This window comes from Filicampus tigris, chromosome 11 (assembly GCF_054856515.1).
Source record: "Filicampus tigris isolate MCC_2025a chromosome 11, RoL_Ftig_1.0, whole genome shotgun sequence".
NCBI lineage: Eukaryota > Metazoa > Chordata > Actinopteri > Syngnathiformes > Syngnathidae > Filicampus > Filicampus tigris.
The window spans coordinates 14,005,863-14,025,000 of record NC_141227.1 but is presented as its reverse complement, the minus strand read 5'-3'; the positions used below and the strand labels follow the sequence as shown (position 1 = coordinate 14,025,000).

The 19,138-nt window shown below is 39.4% G+C and overlaps 5 protein-coding genes across 5 annotated transcripts in view; 3 read left to right on the top strand and 2 right to left on the bottom strand.

The window, feature by feature from the left end:
• paox (polyamine oxidase) overlaps nt 1-1,336 on the top strand; it is a 4,145-nt gene extending 2,809 nt beyond the window's left edge. Inside the window, exons 8-10 of the mRNA XM_086045077.1 lie at nt 347-459; nt 534-688; nt 767-1,336. Of these exons, the coding sequence (XP_085901203.1) occupies nt 347-459; nt 534-688; nt 767-925 (427 nt within the window). The 3' untranslated portion in view covers nt 926-1,336. The remainder of the gene's footprint in view (nt 1-346; nt 460-533; nt 689-766) is intronic.
• A 612-nt stretch (nt 1,337-1,948) lies between these two features.
• mtg1 (mitochondrial ribosome-associated GTPase 1) lies at nt 1,949-4,731 on the top strand. Its single transcript, XM_086045951.1, has 11 exons — nt 1,949-2,166; nt 2,260-2,326; nt 2,401-2,503; nt 2,777-2,863; nt 2,954-3,010; nt 3,187-3,277; nt 3,346-3,407; nt 3,491-3,587; nt 3,890-3,971; nt 4,060-4,172; nt 4,568-4,731. Exons 1-11 carry the CDS (start codon nt 2,064-2,066, stop codon nt 4,663-4,665), a joined length of 960 nt encoding a protein of 319 aa, XP_085902077.1. The 5' UTR covers nt 1,949-2,063; the 3' UTR covers nt 4,666-4,731.
• A 48-nt stretch (nt 4,732-4,779) lies between these two features.
• Nucleotides 4,780-7,641, bottom strand: sprn (shadow of prion protein). Its single transcript, XM_086045952.1, has 2 exons — nt 7,474-7,641; nt 4,780-6,505 (listed from the first exon to the last, which is right to left on the bottom strand). The coding sequence occupies exon 2, from the start codon at nt 6,503-6,505 to the stop codon at nt 6,041-6,043; it is 465 nt and encodes a 154-aa protein (XP_085902078.1). The 5' UTR covers nt 7,474-7,641; the 3' UTR covers nt 4,780-6,040.
• Nucleotides 7,642-8,563: 922 nt separating this feature from the next.
• echs1 (enoyl CoA hydratase, short chain, 1, mitochondrial) lies at nt 8,564-12,601 on the top strand. The gene is made up of 8 exons (XM_086044970.1): nt 8,564-8,770; nt 9,515-9,712; nt 9,800-9,927; nt 10,104-10,203; nt 11,586-11,690; nt 11,767-11,886; nt 11,975-12,042; nt 12,133-12,601. The coding sequence occupies exons 1-8, from the start codon at nt 8,677-8,679 to the stop codon at nt 12,196-12,198; spliced, it is 879 nt and encodes a 292-aa protein (XP_085901096.1). The 5' UTR covers nt 8,564-8,676; the 3' UTR covers nt 12,199-12,601.
• Nucleotides 12,602-15,793: 3,192 nt separating this feature from the next.
• LOC147139840 (uncharacterized) lies at nt 15,794-17,382 on the bottom strand. The gene is made up of 4 exons (XM_086045964.1): nt 17,358-17,382; nt 17,198-17,255; nt 17,031-17,068; nt 15,794-16,316 (listed from the first exon to the last, which is right to left on the bottom strand). The coding sequence occupies exons 1-4, from the start codon at nt 17,363-17,365 to the stop codon at nt 15,794-15,796; spliced, it is 627 nt and encodes a 208-aa protein (XP_085902090.1). The 5' UTR covers nt 17,366-17,382.
• Nucleotides 17,383-19,138: the final 1,756 nt, after the last annotated feature.

Here is a 19,138-nt window from a genome sequence, read left to right as displayed (position 1 = left end):
GACACAAACACACATACTGCATATATTTTTACCACAGCTGCAGTTACTGAGTAAGTTGTACGTTTGCTCTCAAATGAAACCCATGAATTAAAAAAGAAGACAAAATGCTGTACTCCAGCTTCCTTCCCCATTCCAAAAACCTGCATGTTGGGTTCACTGAAATTATACATTGGTGTGAATGCGCCACCTGATTTGCTGGTTTAGCCTCCACTTCACCCGTGCCCCGGAAGAGAAAAAACAACACAGAAAATGAATGGAGGATGTCATTCATTTGACGATGACAACATAGAAGGTGCTATTGCATGTTTTGTTTGGTGGATTAAAAAAAAAGTCTTTAAACCTTCAGGTACGGCCATATTTTGTGTGGCTGGATCGCTGGGAATGAGTCAATTTATATGGAGACTTTGTCTGAGCACGAGGTCTTGCACGCCATCACACAACTCGTCCGCAGGTTTACAGGTGAATGAGTAACAGTCTTTTATGGCTTTACTACACAAGCCTGATTAAAAAAAAAAATCTGTGTGTGTGCATAGGTAATCCCATAATCACTCCACGGAAAGTCCTGAGGTCTCAATGGTTTCACAACCATTGGACATGCGGATCGTACAGCTACCCTTCAAGGGGCTGCTCATTGCAGGATTTGGAGAATTTGATGGAGCCTCTGCCATCCAAGCGAGTCCTCTCACAAGTAATGACATTTTAAACCTTAAAAAAAATTGTTATATCAAACTCACAAATCACAAACTGTCTGGTGTGTCCTTTCCAGCCGCTGCAGGTGTTGTTTGCTGGAGAGGCGACTCATCCCTGCTACTTCTCCACTGTCCATGGAGCTCTTCTCAGTGGCTGGAGGGAAGCCAACAGGATCCTCGCTCACTACTCCTCCTCCTCCTCTCATCCTGCACAGCCAACCAAGTCAAAGCTTTAAATGAATGATGCAAGAAGAAGTGATTTCAGTGTAACTTGGACTTAATAAAAGATGAATCTATTTTTGTTAAGAAGGACCATAACATTAAAAACAGCTAATTATTTGTCTAAATTAGGGGATATTGGTTTTGCTTTTTTTGGAGCGCAACAAGTGTTACCTTTTAAAGGAATGGGAAATGTAAAAAAAGTTTACTTTATACCTGCCAACTTCACTCGACTCATCATATTAACTCTAAACATTGGTATGCATTACATAGAGCTACAAGTCTCATTATAAGATGTTTAAATAGTATTTGAAGTCTTGTTTTCATGATGTGCAATAACATCATATGTTATTTCAGACTACTGTAATTTAGTAATTTAGTATAATACAATAAAAAAATATAATGCTCTCTTTTGAGCGTTGAACTTTTTCACGTGTAATTCTGCCAGTTTCCCATTTGAATAATTTGCCAAGTGGTTTCTGCATATCTGCTTCAAAACACAGCCTCAACAGGCTGCAGCACAGCCATTAATGACAAGAGCTATAGAAAATGGATGGATTTTCTTTTACTTCAGAGCTACAACAGTGAGGCCCTGCTTTAAATACACAGGTATAAGCAAGAAAATACTGTAAACCAAAAAAATGAAACTCGTATTTGCTCCCATTTTTCATTGTCTTAAAATCAAAGATCCAAGACTTTTCTACTTACACAAAAGGCCCATTATATATTCTTGTATACATACAGTATATTTCTATTTCTCTCTAATTTGGTTCACAAATCTGTCAAAGTCTTTTGACCCCCGCCCAAACAAACTCTAAAACCTACATTTGTATTGTATTCTATTCATGAAAAATGGGAGCAAAAACAAATGTGTTAGGCGTATATTTGTATTAGACTCCAGCAAATGCTACAATAAAATACCGTTGCCACATTTTATTCGTGGTACACTAATCATAGGTAAACACACGACTCGGTTCAAACGAGAAGGAAAGCGGAACAATTTCAAGTTTATAGTTCTGAGTCGGCAGGTAAATAGTGGTGCACAGGATGTCTATTTGGAATTTTTTTTTTTTTTTTTTTGAATCGTGACTGGGAGAAACACTGACTGAGGTACAGATGTGACCTTTAAAAGTCACCTGCATATTTATCAAGGCCATGAAATTGTATAGGTCACTTTGCGATGTCGCTAAGTTTCGAAGCACATTTGACTTTGGAGGACGGGACGTAGCTCACTGGTTCCCTGGACACATGGCTAAAGGTAGGTACAGTGAATGCTACTAAATGACATATCAAAGAATTATTCCCTAAACACGGATTTGTGTTGCGCTGATTCGTTTGTGATTGTGGGTAGGACTGAAGAAGATGAGAGCCAGTCTGAAGAGTGTGGACTGCATCATAGAAATACACGACGCTAGAATATCCTTACTGATGAAGTTGCGTGTTTGTTCGTGCTCAAACTATTCAGATAAAACATATTTAACTTGAAGTACATCCCCTTCTCTGGAAGAAACCCCGTGTTTCAGGAGACTCTGCTCATCAAACCACATCTGCTTGTTCTTAACAAGATGGACCTGGCTGACCTGTCACACAAACAGGTGCTGTTTGCATTCATTGAGCTGACATACCTGTTATATTCTTACATTTATTTATAGCTCACAGATGAACCCCAAAATTCACCAATTCAATAAATTCAAGTATGACATTAAAATAAACATATTTTTAATAGGCTTTAGAAAATAGGTAGGATATTTGTCAATATTATTATTATTTTTTTTTCATTAAACTTGTGAAATGAATGAACTTTTCTACTTCGGATGCCCTTTTGTGTGGTTTCATTTATATGTCATTTGTCCTGTTTTTCCCTGCAGAGGCTCCTGAAGGAGCTTGATAGAAGTGGCATAAGGAATGTTCTGTTCACTAACTGTTTAAAGCAAAGAGACGACAACGTTACCAAGGCATGCGCCGTTGTCCCTGAATGGCCAATAAATTTGATTACCGGCCTTCATTAATGATTAAAACTCATTGTGCTCTTTCTTTTTGTGCAGTTGGTGCCGACAGTGCTGGAGATGATGACAAAGTCGCACCGCTTTCACAGAGAAGAGGTACACACCGAGTGAAACAGGCAAAGATGCTAAAAACCTCATACACAGTGAGGATGCTGAATTGAAATTGTCACATTTTTGTGATGCACATTGAATGTTATAACACTAGTTAACCATGCTGTCTTGATGCTTTAGTACACACCTTATTTTGATAATCACATGTACATTTTTCCCAGAATCATAATTATTGCCTGATGGTAATTGGAGTACCCAATGTGGGAAAATCGTCACTTATCAACTCCCTAAGGAGAACACATTTGAAAAAAGGTACAGTTAAATAGATACTTTAACCTTTTTTTTTATTATGCGTAACACCAATGAAATGTCTCGTTCAGGCCGTGCGTCTCGAGTAGGTGGAGAGCCTGGTATAACTCGAGCTGTCCTCACTAGGATTCAGGTCAGTGATGTGTGTATTATTTTTTAGTTTTTTTGTTGTTGTTGTTGTTGTTTATTATATATAGTGTTATGTATCATTCTCAGGTGTCTGAACGCCCTATGATGCACCTGTTGGACACCCCAGGCGTCTTGCCCCCGAAGATAGAAAGTGTCGAGACAGGCATGAAGCTGGCGTTATGCGGTCAGCAGGCTAAACAAACTGATTTAGTGATTCCCAGCGGGAAAGATCTAGTCGCTTTTTGTCCCTTTTCATTTTCACAAAAATGCATATGTATTTACTGCAAATAATGTTAATCTTTGTTCATCTGTATCCATGCCAGCGACGTATAGTGATAGGCAGAACGATTAAAATCTTCCATTTACATGTGCTCAGATTTATCCAATGTAAAAAAATCTGTGGTTCAATACAAGTTGGGAAACTGTGCTAAATCAGTGCTTTAATTGAACTGTGCTGGAAAATCTGCTTCTGTCGTCTCTCTCCAGGAACTATCCTGGACCATTTAGTGGGTGAGGATATCATCGCTGACTACTTGCTGTATTCTCTGAACCGGCTTGAAAAGTTCAGGTAGCAATTGTATGTGTGAACCGATTTTATGTTATCAATGTTGCCATTTTACATCTCTATCGGTCCATTGCGTTGCATTTGTGTGCAGTTACGTTGAAAAATACGACCTGCAAGAGCCCAGCGACGACATCCAACATGTCCTCAAGCGCATCGCTGTGAAGCTCAGGAAGACTCAGCGGGTCAAAGCCATCACTGGTGTGGGTGAGAGAGACCACTACTTATAAGCACAACCAGTCTTCTCTTATCGTTTTATTAGGGATCGTGTATACATATGTGTTTTGACAAAAGACTTAGTTTAACATTATCTGCAAAGAAAAGAACTATTATTTCTGTGATGCAAGTTAATGCTGGGGAAAACCATGCCGGATAAAAATGTTTGCTATCAAGAGAAATAAAGCAAATACCAGAAAGAGGACAAGAAAACAAAAAGCTTATCTTGTTTTAATTTGCTTTATTTTTCTTTTTGGTTGCATCCTGCTCATATATGGTACGCTAAGCGGTATACTCAAATTGCAGGCTATTTACAGTCCAGACGTGTGTCATTAACATATTAAGATGAGCCACTGGATTTTAACAGTCCTTTCTCTCTCCTTTAGGCAATGTTAACATCATCGTTCCAAACTACCCAGCAGCAGCGTACGATTTCATCCGAGCTTTTAGGAAAGGAGATTTGGGCCAAGTCATTCTGGACTAGAAGGAGACATCTTAATGGATGCACCTGTATATTTATATATTGTAAGTAAAATAATTCATGATGTGATTTGAATGTGTCTTGCTTTTAGAATGAAAAGGCAGATGTCTTTAAGAGTTGCTTTAAACTTGTGTTTATTTGCATCGAGACAGATAACAAAGGTTTTCTGTACAGTACACAAGTGCTCTATAGATAAGATAAACAAGAGGATGACGCTTTGGGGATACATCACAACCTGTTTGAGCAGCACCACATTTTTTTTACACCTGACTCACATATATATGGAATTTCCTCAAATAGTGTCCGTCCCTCTAATATGACACCTTGTCCCAACTGGTCGTCCACAAAACACAAAGCCTCTAGCTTCCTCACATTAATATGGGTCGTAATTGTCATGATCTCAGCTCAAAGACTTTGAAATTTGAACTCAGTTGTTAACAGCAGCACCTGCCGAGTCACGTGAACAGTCACTCAGCTGAATTCGAGTGTGGAAGAGGGCTGCACAACATATCGGGAAAAATATCGATATCGCGATAACGGCCTATGCAATATGCATATCGCAAAGACATGCAATAATTTTCTTATGGAATTGTATTCTTTTATCTGAATTTGACCAATCAGATTCAAACTTATAAGCACATCGCCACCCAATAATTAGACATTACCTAGGGGAATTACAGTTAATTAACTAAGAACACACACTGAGCTTACTTTTTTTACCACATGAAAAAAAAATACTTCTTTCATTAGATAATTAAAATATCATTTCTTTAAGTACCGGGACATGTTAAATATCACAATAATATCCATATCGCTTTTTTCCCCCAATATTGTGCAGCGATAGTGTGGAGTCTTGGCACGTGATGTAAATGACTTCCCTGGCCATTATATTAAAATATCTTAGACCCATAGACTCTTAGTGCCATCTGTAGTTGAGTAAATAAACCCGTGTCCAATAATTACACACACAAATACTAAAACAACATTTCTGAATGACAATATAGATTATCCTGTGTCGAGATAACTTCTTTTGAACTCATTACCTAATAGCCTAATTGTCATCACCTTGTCAATAAGAAAATACCAAGGAGCTTGTTTTCTGAAAATGTTCAAAAATGACTGAGGCAATTATGCTTTTAGGCTAAGGAAATCATTTTGTAATGTACATTTTGGCTTTGTTTATTCTTCAGTCTTGATCTTTTTGACCCGATGCTCCACAACACTCAAGCTGGCGCACAGCAGTTAGTGCGTTTTAAGTTGACGTAAACAGTGCAGTGTTTGCTTTGTGATCATGAATATATCTTCCCACCAGTCTTTCAAGTTACTTTCAGCCTGTCCTGCAATAGACAGGTCCAGCGCATTTCTCCTTAAAAGTTCATTACAACATGGAGTCCCACAAGAGTATATATTTGGAGGACAGTGTTGCCATGGTGATAGAGAACATTTGGCAGAAAGATGCTCCCGCTGTGCAGCCAGACATATGAGCATCAAAGTAACCGGTCCTGTTGTAATAATCCAGCTCCTCGTCGGAGTCGACGTTGCTGCGGCGGAAAGCAGACGCGTACCATTTATCTGCCGTCAAAGCCACCGCAGCCCCCGCGGCCGCAGCGGCGGCCACCCGCACCGGGGACGTCCGGCCCGCCGCCCTGAAGCGAGAGCGTGGGCCGCCGTAGCCGCCCGCACCGCGGTACGAGCCCGCCGTGGAGCTGCGGGCGGGGGAGCCTCTGGAAGAGCCTCTGGAAGAGCCCCGGGACCCCCCGCGGCCCCCTTTGCACAGGGCAGGCTCGCACAGGAAGGCGGAGAGCAGGAGGAACATCCAGCAGGTTGCGAGCACCTGGTTCATCTGTGCAGGAGGGCAACCATAGAGGAACATTTTATTATGATATAATGCAGGAGTCACTTAAATATTTTAAATGTCGGCTACCAATTTGATGTATAATTTTCAAATAAATGTACTCATATTACCTACGGTATTATTAATAATCTGTGATATTCATATTTGGAGCTCTTGAAGAGATAATCTATTTTTGTTTCAAATTGGCCTAACGTAATGGTTTCATGTGACCACAAATCAAAGACAAATTAATAAAAGCTACTTAATACATCACGACAGATGATTAAAAAAAACAAAAAAAAACATATCACCAGAACCGCTATGATAATCAATGAAATTTCACTGGATGCTTGGTAAGCGCCATGATCCTCATTATTGCCACATCACTGCTTTTCTGGCCTTTGTCTCACATGTAAACAAAACAAGTCCATTATTTTGGAAATGACAGTTGTTTGGACATGGAAAAATCTATTTATCAAGGTAAAATATTTTGCATTTTAGTTATAGAAGACATTTTGTGCCTCATTCTGTCTCAGCATTCTCCAAAAAAAAAAAAAATGTAGTGATGCATCGAGAGCTGATGCACTGTGCACATTGCATGTCGGTTAAATCAAAACATTAAAATGTATTTGGCTTTTTCCCTTCAAATAAACATGATTTAGAAATGATTATAAATTTGCCAGTGTTTAGGTCAAGCCACGTACTGTATACAAAGAAATAGATGTTTGGAAGTACTGAACATGATTGACTGGGACATAGCAATGGCAATCAATATAAATTTGGTGAATTGGACAATATGTACACTCTGCATGCCATATTTTCCAATGAACCATTTTATAATGCATCTTATTCTCACTGTGCTAATTAATTAGCCTATACTCGCGGTCATTGTAGCCTTCGTGTAATGGATTGAAACAACAATAATTACGCTGTTCCCATCCCATAATAACCAGAACATCCCTATGGTTGGTGCGTACCTTGATCCTTGTTTATCTTCAACACAAAGAAGAAGAAAGGTGGTCAAGATGGTCACGGAGGATGCTGGTGCGCATTCACGAGGAAGGGACGCGGGAGCGAGCAAGCGCACTCAAGCGTTTCCATCGTTTTGGTACCACTGAACATAAAGTAGATCCTGCATTGAGCGGATTAGGCGGTTTCTGAGACACGTAGGCGCGTTCGTCATATTGGATGTGTCATATCTGCACAGTAAACCTTACTATACAACTCAATGGCCTGTACTTAAAGCGACAACCTTCATGGTGTGCAAACCTCATGATTACACTGATTTATTTGTCTAGTGATCATTACAGTAACAGTGTTACATATATTGGTAGCTGTAAACATTCACGCAAAATTAGGAAAATGCACTTTATTGTGCGTACCTTCTATACTATCTGAAATAGCTTTTGTAATATCCGAAACACATTAAGTAAATATTTATGAATATTACATTACATATACTGTTCAGGTACTCACTCATACATTTGTTGTTTTTTTTGTGCATGTTTCCCAAACGCACGGACACACGCGTGTGCACACAAACACACGCGCTCATACACATTCAGAAACTACGTCATTAATTAAATTGATGACAAAAGATGTTTGCTCCTAATGTTCACATAGTAGCGCACCAAACCAACCCATGTATTTTGCTGTTTCCACAAGTATGCATATGAAATATTTCTACATAGTTCTTATAACCAGGACCTGTAATATGCACAACACTCAGAATACGTCTTGTAGTTGCTTCCGGGCAATGACTGAAATTGGAAAGACGTCTTAGTTTGAAGTTTGAACCACTACGCCACATACAAGATGGCGACGAGGTTGACGTACGATTCCAAGCCAAAGTAGGGTTAGGTTATAGTTGATATATGTGGTACCCTCGAGCCAGTTCATCCAAATTGCAATGAATATTTACACATCATACACTATCTGTCGACGTGTATTTGTCTATCTAGCTGACAATATGGAAAGCTGTTTGGCTAACTATCACGCTAATTATCTAGCTCGCTGTGTAGTTAATAATAGTAATAACACCTACGTACGCTAGCTGGCAGTAAAGCTAAACTACATTTGAACGCGAACCGCTGTTGGGCGACGAATAAGAAACGTACCAGGAAACACTGCAGCTTTGGTTGTAAATCGCAAATTGACAGCCAAGCAGTCCTGTTGTGGTCATGGCGTTTGTCTGCAGAAATGCTGCCGCACTGCTAAAATCGAGCCGCGCAGCACCCGCCTTGGTCTCGGCCGCCGCCCGCCTGTGCAGCTCAGGTGAGTCTTTTGAAAGACACGTCTGCTCTTCATTCTTCAATGTCAAGTACAGCTACGTCACAAGCCCTGCAAACTCCTCTTCGTTGCACTCAGCTATGAAGTAGAAAGTTATTATTAGTGCACAAGTTGCAACGCGTCCTTGTAACTGATGATAATTTAGCAACGTATGTGTTATGCTATATTAGTACTTGAAGATAGTGGTTGTTTACGTGTCATCACTTACAGTCCGAAACATGTGAGGCATTTGCATAATCTAATGCACTGAACCTTTATTGATCCAAGGTACACGACACCAACTAAAATATGACCTAGAATACTTTATATTATGTAATGAAATAATGATGTCTCATTCACTCGCAAATGTACTTATTAATTGTTAAATCTGGAAATGTTTAGTTAACACAAAGATATTCTGTATGAAATGCAATAGGCGGATACACAGGTTAGACTGTAGTACATTTTACAATATTTCATTGGCGTGGATAATTTGTAGTATTTAGTGAAATTGGATAATTTCCCGCAGCACACCTGTTGAGCTCTCACAGCAGAATAATGTGTGATGTATGTAATGTGTAATGATTAAAAGTATAATATTTTCAAAGCTGTTTTTAAGAAGAATTTTCTTGATTGTTCTTAACGTCTATACAAGTGGGTCACGACTTGGCGCCAATAGGAAACTATATGTCCTAGGGTCAAAACAGTTGAGAACCGCTCAATTAGATAATCTGTTTGCCCTCCCTGCAGGTGTCCAATATGATTATATTGTGGTGGAGAAGCGAGGGGAGAAGAAGAATGTGGGTTTCATCCAGTTGAATCGACCTAAAGCTCTCAACGCACTGTGCGACGGCCTGATGAAGGAGGTGGGCCAGGCCTTGGACGCCTTCGAGGTCGACGGAGACGTGGGGGCCATCGTCATCACCGGCAGCGACAGAGCATTTGCAGGTGAGGGGAATATTAAGAATATGCAGTGTTGTTGCCAAACTCTTATTATTAAGACGCAACATGGCTCGTCTTTTCTGTCTTGTCTAGCTGGAGCAGACATAAAAGAAATGCAGAATCGAACTTTCCAGGAGTGTTACGGTGGGAACTTTCTGGCTCACTGGAACAGAGTGTCCACTGTGAAGAAGCCTGTGATTGCTGCTGTCAATGGATTTGCTGTGAGTGTCTCTGTTTTGCAAGATCAACATTGCAGCAATATATAGCCTAATGTGGCGCAAATCTCATGATCAGAGATGTTACTCGTTAGATCTGTGTCCTTAGAGGATGACGGTAACGCATGTTTAGGCCTTGACAGAGGTTTGCAGTCCCTCCTACCTTTTGTTCACGGTTTCAGTTGGGAGGAGGCTGCGAGTTGGCGATGATGTGTGACATCATCTACGCTGGAGAGAAGGCGCAGTTTGGCCAACCAGAGATCCTGCTGGGGACCATCCCTGGTATGACTGTGGAGAACCTTATACCATTTCTCAAGTTCAGTTTTTATAAAGTCCTCCAACGTTCATACTACATTCATATATATATATATAAAACTATATATACAGTGAGGTTAATATGTATTTGACAACCCTGCGATTTTGCAAGTTCTCCCACTTAGAAAATTATGGAGGAGTCTTAAATTTTCCTCATAGCTGCATATGCACTGTGAGACACAGAATCCAGAGGACAAAAAACAGAAATCACACTGTATGATTTGTAAAGAATTTATTTGGATGTTAGTGCTGAAAATAACTATTTGAACACATGAGAAAATATATGTCAATATCTGTTTTGTTTACAATTACAGAGGTCAAACGTTTTATGTAGTTCTTTACCAGGTTTTCACACACTTTTTTTTTTTTTTTTGGCTCACTCCGCCACATAGATCTTCTCTACATCTTTTAAGAATCAAGGTTGTCGTTCAGCAACATTGAGTTTCAGCTCCGTCCTAAGATTTTCTGTTTGATTTAGGTCCGGAAACTGGCTAGATCAGTCCAGAACATTGATATGCTTACAGAGCCACTACTTGGTTATCCTGGCTGTGTGCTTCGGGATCATGTTGGAAGACCCAGCCACGGCATCTTCAATGTTCTGGCTGAGGGAAGGAGGTTGTTGGCCAAAATCTCGCTATACATGACCCCGTTCATCCTCTACTTAGTATAGTGCAGTCGTCCTGGTGTCTTTTACAAGCTCTTCGGTCTTGCCCATGGTAGTAGTTGGATATTGACTGCATTTGTGTTTTTATGGAGCTAACAACTTCAAACAAGCGCTTCTAATTTAGATTAATAAGTGGATCGGAAGTGGACTTTTTAAAGGCAGAGTAACAGGTCTTTGAGGGACAGAATTCTCGCTGATTGACGTGTGCAAATGCTTATTTTTACCACTCATGCACAAATAACTTCTTGACACAAAAAAAATCATACAATATGATTTCCGTATTTTTATTTTTTTAAAGATTGTTCTCTCATAGTGGACATGCATCTAAGGAAAATTTCAGACCCCTCCATAATTTCTAAATGGCAGAACTTGGACGATCACAGTGTGGTTAAATACGTATTAACCAACTGTATGCCGCAGTGATTTATTAATTATGAACGTTTGCGGGTTGAGAGTTTTTATCTGTTATAGTAGTTCCTATTAAGTTTTATAGTATTAGAACGGCATGCCAGACAGCTCTTGCGGTCTTATTAAGTGTCACAGGTCCCCAGGGCCTGATCTAATCAGGGTATTGATTATGCTCGAATTTGGCTCAATTGTTGATATGTGTGTACTCTACGTTAGACTTCTGAGTCTCTAAAATCCATTGGAGCCACATTTACCATGATGTTTTATCTCCCTGCAGGGGCGGGGGGCACCCAGCGTCTGACCCGTGCGGTGGGCAAGTCCCTTGCCATGGAGATGGTGCTGACAGGAGATAAAATTAATGCCCAAGAAGCCAAGCAGTCAGGTATGAGAACAGTGTGCTACTTCAAACCAATAATCCATTGTCATTAAGCATCAGACTTTTATGTTGCCGTGTGCAGGTTTGGTGAGTAAAATTTGCCCCGTGGACCAGCTGGTGTCTGAAGCGGTGAAATGCGGCGAGAAAATTGCTGCCAATTCCAAACTGGTGTCCGCCATGGCCAAAGAGTCAGTTAATGCAGGTCAGGCCGCATTAAGTGAAACTCGTAGCACACAATGTAATCAAATCATATTGAAATTTATGTCATTTTCCTCCTTGTGCGCTTTTAGCTTTCGAGCTGACTTTGGCCGAGGGGAATCGTTTGGAAAAGCGCTTGTTCCACGCAACGTTTGCTACGGTAATATGGCACACCTGCATGGTCCGCTCTCATATGCGTGGAGACTTGCTTTACTTTACATTACATTACATTAGTGCTGTTGATTTCTAGGATGATCGCAAGGAGGGCATGACTGCATTTGTGGAGAAGAGAAAGGCCAGTTTTCAGGACAAGTGATCTGCTAATAAAACACCAAACAGATCACGTGCAGCAAGTTGAATGACGTCAGGAGAGCGTGGAAGATTTTTTTTATCTCACTGTTCATTTAGCATTAACACAGTGGAATTTTCTCCCAGCAAATCAGTGAATAAATATGATATTCCAGTTATATATCATCATGGACATGAAGTAACAAAGCAAACCAATCTTGCACATACTGCAAAAAGTGGACCTTTGCAATTTCAATGAGTGCCTTATTATTAAGGCGAACATTTGGATTTGATTTTTTTTCACTTGAGGTATTTACAAGACACGGTAATCAGCTGAATCACTTCAAGCATTTTGTTCACTCTCAATGAGTCTGCCTTTTGTCTAAAGTTTCTTGTGTGTGTACATTTTGCAAATAAACCTGATGAATTGATGTCTGTTTTGTTTGAAAAAAAAAAAAAGAGAATGCTGTCTACTGTTGAATCCCAAAGATGTCCACATCAGTCCTTTCTCGATAGTGCTAGACTTCGAATGTCTTTCCCAACTGACTTTGGGCAAGAGGTGGGTTATATTTTTACTTGTTTGGATGGATGTTTTCACATAATTATAATGGTATTCTGAGCTCTTTCAAAATGCTTTTTTTTGTACTTGTGTTGGAAAAGTGCCATAGAAATGTTTTCTTTTAAAGGACTCGTAGCAACTGTTGAGTTACGCCACTAGAGGGAAGTCACATGCAGTTAAAAGGCGCCAAGTGTCAAAGAAAATGCAAAGAAATTGGCGCTATATATACATACACATATATACATACATACATAGACATATATGTATATACATACATATATATATATATATACACAGTATATAATTTGTTTCTCAGTCATGGTAGTGGCAAAGGTTTAACTGAGGCAACTGAACTGCTGAACTTGCTTTTTCTTGTATTTTGAAATATAAAAAGTGCTACGTGACTGTCTGCACTTTAACAGTTAAAACATGTTTTGAATGTTTATTTCGAGCATGAAAACAAATGGAAAACAAAACAATTAAAACTTGTTTTCCATGTTCAAAAAGGAGTCCAAGGCAGACTTGACATCCTTTCATATATGCAAAAAAGTCGTGTAACTCTGACATAAGGTTAAAAATAAAACCAACCACGAGAATGTATCCCCCACTTCCGCATTTTTTTAACGCACTCTCTGATGTTCACAAGTATCTCGCCCTCAAGGCCATGGCCTAATTGATTTTTATTTTTCATTCAATATTCCCCCACAGAGCTGGCTTTCTTGTCATTCACGTGGGACAAAACTTTTGAATGCGAAAGAAACTTGTCTCCTCGCTTGGCGGGACGTACAAAACGTCCGCAGCACCCGAAGGTTCAGAAAAGAAGCGTCCCCCTTTGAGGGCTGGAGAGAGGTCAAAATAATAAATGTCGACTCAATTGAGCTTCTCCAAGCACACAATGAGGACCAAAACGTTACACTGAAGCAGCGCGGACCCTCGTGGCGTGATAAACTCATTTAAAGAAGTCCTAAAGAAAAAGGGAGCAGCATGGGTCCGGACTGGGAGAATTGGGAGGGGCTCCTGGGGGTGGGATCTTTGCTCTCCTGCAAGTCAACCACACTCCCTCTTCTTTTCCCTCTGACTTTCACCCTATTTATTGTACTCTAGTGTCTACTAATGCCTTCTGTCTTTTAACAGCCATGCTCTGCTGTCAGAAATGATTTAATTTGCTCACAACATCACATGGGCCTCCACTATTAGAACTCAAGTACAGCACAGGGATACAGTAGCTTGGGAACATACAGAAAAAGGTTCAAACAGTTACCCAGGAGTCTAATCATGAGTCCTCAAAATAAAGGACTTCTACAGTAACTGTACCCATGCATATTCCTGACAGGCTGACACTATGGATACCCCAGCTCTCGCTGAATAGTACAAATTGCTATCAGTAAAAAGGGACATACTGTATCATGTAAATGTGATTTTAATGGCTTGTCTAAATACTGTAGTTGGTTGCTCTGGAGGACCTGCTCATGTGTCAACTAAACAAGAAAGCACATCTTTTTGTTTCTGAAAATGTATGAGCGAGCCTTTCTGCTTCCCACTTACATTGTCAATGGTTATACATGAAACATTGTAAAAAAAATTTTTTTTAAATTGCACTTCTATAATTCAGTTTAACCAATAAACACAATGGAAAAAGTCTGCTCTAGCATAATGGTACAAAGTATCCTCTCTTTTTTTTTTAACTTTTCAAAGATTTGCAGCACTGCTTTGACCCATCACGTTTGTCTTTTAAAGATCTGGTACATGTTTTGGGCCTGGAATAGGTGAAAACAGTCAACTTTTACATGAGAAGACCTAGATGAATAAAGTGGCCAGAAGATACTTTTTTTGTGGGAGGCATTCATTTACATAGGCATTCATTACATATTATTTAAATAGATTTACATAATGCTGTTTATTGTTATTTTATAATTACTCATCAGGTACGTTGTCCAATTGCCATTTCTGGGCTCTGCGGCAGAAGCTGGGCCTCAGCATGAATGCACATTAAATCATGAATGAAATGAATGGATTTCTACCAACCGTAACCCATATGTGGACGATTCATATCAGACATTAGATTGCATCAGTTGAATAAATGAATTATATTCCATCCTTTTGGGACATTGTTTTTGTTATTGTTGTTTTTTTCAACAGTGGACATAACTGGCAGGCAGTTAATTCAATTGTCTGAATTTGTTTGCTTGTTATGTTATGATTTGGGGAGAGGGGGGCATTTTCATGTGTACTTGGGGATTTTTACAGAAGCAAGATCATGCAGTCACTGAGAGATCTCCGAAACATTTTTGCCATCCAGCTGAGAGTGTCAGATGAAACAAGAAGTGTTTGGCAGGGTGGGGATGGGAATGTGGGGGCTCATCTGACAAATATTTTCATTATCTCACATTCTTGGCTGCAGAGACTGTCAGAATATCGCCACTCATCTCTGCTTTGAATTATGCCCTGGGGGCCAGCAACAACAGGCAGAAGATGAATTGTGGTCAGTGGAATTAATAATATTCATAAGCCTTACATTAAAAAAAAAAAAAAAAAAAAAAACACACTTCAAAAAAATATGTTGCTTACAGGGGAAACGACTCTTGCTGTATTTGGGCAAATGTGTTGCTTTTCATACAAATGCCTCATTAACATTTCATTTTCAGTCGAAAGAAGTGACAAAATGGCCGCTCCCTGAAATGGCTAAAAATGGGTGAATGTTGCTACTTAACTCATATTCCACAACCGCAATATTAATCCGAATGAAGGCGCATAGAACATATTATTGTAAAGAAAGTTGTTGCGTTGACTTCCCCTTATTTGATTGATATTTAAAAAAAATAATTAAAAAAAAGACTATCAGCAATATTAATTACAACTTCTTCTTGGAATACTACAACCTTATTGCAGCCTTACGGATAAGTATTTTCTCATCATTTAAGTAGCAACATTAAAACTTACAATAATTCCTTTAAGAAATAAAGAAAAAGGCATTTGGCATGGAAACGGTTAAAAAACTATTACTGCAACTTTATTGCTTTGTCGAACAATTTACATGATGCATCTTATCAACAACTGCGAATGATCAGCGGTGGTAGAGATGATCCAGATCTTCCTCTGGTTCGTCATAATTTATGTCCAACTGCCAATCAATATGCGCAGCAGCGATGTCGTCTTGGTAACTTGGCATCCAGCTTTGGAGGTCTGGATGGTACAAGTCATCCATGTCGGCCTCAGCCTTCAGGTGACGTCCCAGCTGTTCTTCAGTCTTCTCTGGTTGGGGTTGTACAAGTCGGGCCATTTTGTATTCAGCAGTGAGCGGGGCAAGATATTCATCCAGTTGCGCTCTAGCTTCGTGGTAGACGGCCTCCAAGTCCTGCTCAGGCTCCTCACCAAAAACAACTTCTTCATATTCAGCCCAAAACTTCTCCATAGAAGGATGGTGAACATCATCTGAGTCTATTTCTGCCGCCGAGGCCTGTTTTTCCTTCCCTGCGGCGGCTACATGCTCCCAGATCTTCATTTCGGGATCAATGTCATCGTCAGTTTGATCCATGTCCTGCGGAGGCTCAATTTCCGCACTTAAAGTCATCTTTCCAACTTCTGACCTGCAATAAGCATCACAACATGTCAGAAGGAGAGTTCATAAGATGTGGAAAAATTCCATCAAAGCGGAAGTCAACGCAAACATTTTTTTTTTCAAGAATAGGTTCTATGCAAGCCCACTAGTTGAAACAGGGCAATCTGCTAAATATTGCGTTTGTGGAATAAGTGTTAATACACTCATTTTTAGCCATCTCAGGGGGCGGCTATTTTGTCTTCTGTCCACTGAAAATGACATCACAACCGCTCAAAGCAACCAATCACAGCTGATCTGTTTTCTGAATCTGACCCGTGACTGGTCGTTGTGAGCAGTTGTGATGTCATTTTCAGTCGACAGAAGCCAAAATGGCCACCCCCGGAGATGGCTAAAAACAAGTGCATTTTGCTGCTTAACTTACATCCCACAAACGCAAAATTTCTCAGAATGTTTCAACTAGTGGGCCTGCTGGGAACATATTCTTGAAAAAAATATGTTTGGGTTGACTTCCGCTTTAAATATGCAGAAAGTTCCCAGTAAATCATCTATACTTTGAGTGTTTATTTTTTCTGTATTTTTTTTAACTTTCACTCTCAACCTTAAGATCATTAGTACTTGCTTGTTACCTTTTTCAACCTCCATGGATGACAACACAACCCGAGCCAAGGTTTGAACTCTTAACTTCAGAAGTGTAAGGTGCTAACCATGGAAAAAATATTTAATGGGGGAAAAAATGACTTACATGACTGTGTCCTGCAAGGCATTATCGCTAAGTTTATCCTAAGAAAAGACATCAACATCAATATCAATCAGACATCAAAGATATCAATATTCTATCCATTGCATTTACCGGTATGTGCACATTTGAAGCTGTTTTTAGTGTAATCTTAAAACATTTGGTGTACATACCCATGGCTTATGCGGCTTGGCGGCAATGCAAAATATCAGCGTGACCAAAAGAGTAAACCTACAAGTGGAAAGACTCGAGATCAACAATGCATGTTTCTTTTTTTTTTTTCTCAAGTAAGCACTTTCTAAGATGCATCAAGAATCACTATTAGGTGCTTACCTGAACATGGTGTCCTCTTGTTTGTGGGGAGTCTTGAAATGGTGAGAGAAAATGTGTCTTCACGTCAGCCCCAGTACAAAAAGACAGTCCAAAGTTCTAACAATAAATACACTGACTTGACCTTTGAATCTTTTTCACTACTGCAACATCAAATCTTTATCTAGCCCATGTCATACTTGATACAATGCCAATGTTTATGAAGTCAAGACATTCTCATTTAACATACAATATAAGGCCAGATTAAACCATTAAGATGAAATGCAGATGATACAATTTATTTAAATTAGCCTGTTTAATGCCACAGAATGATTTTGTAATGCCTGCTAATGAAAAAGCTGTCATCTAGATTGAATAGCTGCAATGTTGCAATGAGCTACCTTACCGACAGCGGGCGATTATAAGTTAATAATTCCCAGTGAGATATGTTTGTAATGATCACTTAATCAACTCTATATTACAGTTATCATCATCACTGTGTTAGTTGTGGTTAAAATAACAGCCTCAACGTAATTTTGGTGGCACGCTCACTGGATATGAGGAGAAAATGGTCTTCGTTGTTGCCATGGTGACACTGGGTCATCTACTTTAGTAGTCCATAATACTGATGAACTAGCCAGAACATTTCTCATGTTGTGTGAGTGGTATCATCAGTAGTAACTAACTAACTAACTAAAAAAAAAAAAAACCCTATAATTTTGAGCTTTATAAAAACACAACATTTTGCCACAGTTCTTGCTTCAATTAATGGATATTGTGCTGCTCCGTCTGATGTGTGTGCCTTGACCACCTGGGGAGTATAACACAGACAGCGTTATACAAACTGAATCAGTAAGTTACAATATTCGTCTTTTTTTTTACTCATTTTACTCATCTTTTACTCAAATTACTCATTTCCTCGAATTTCCTCGTTTGAAATGATAAAGCATTTTTTTGCTATTATGTTAATCAGCAAAAGAATGCAGAAGAATGCATCAATCTAAACTAATTTCATTTAACACATGCACTCTTCGGGGATGTAATTTACTTCCGTAAATCTACTGCCGTCGCAAGTGTTGGCAACTATCCCGCCTGACTAGTCCATACAACAGCAGGAGCATCATTAAGTCAACATAGGCTTTATTAATGTCAGCAAGCAAGCGCAGACTTGGATTTTTTTTTTTCTTAAAAGAGCAACAGGAGTCACTTCCTGTCTCGACCAGGGATGGCTCCAGTGCGTCTGCCGGGTTATCTGCCCTCACTATGGGATCCATATGTTTCAGCCCAATGTTTCATCGCCGCGGGTCACACTGTGATCTACTGTCCTCCACTCCCTGTGCAAATGCCAAACATCTTCAACATCATGTGCGATATGTTAACAAGGAAAAGGTTTCTTGATGGTTTGAGACTGAGGCCACAATTTGGCGGCATTGGAGAAGGAGATCCAATACAATTGACTACCATTGATAGCTATTAATTTAACTTTTATAACGCTGTTGCCATACTCATATCAGAAATAGCTCTCAGTAGGATGGATTCACAATAATAAACATAACCAAAAGTAAACATGTGCATAAAAAATAACTAATAAAAGAGTGTATTTTTTGGAAATAGAGTGTACTTAATAAAGTAGCCGGTGAGTGCTTATTTGTTTTTCAACATTTTGGCAAATGAATATTCTCTCATTGAACTTTTAATGAAGGTCAACTTTAAACATATATTCAGGAGCTAATTAGCGTATCTTATCAAGAATAGCAAGGAATAGAAGCAATATCGTGAAATCTGGGTAAAACAATTAACATCAA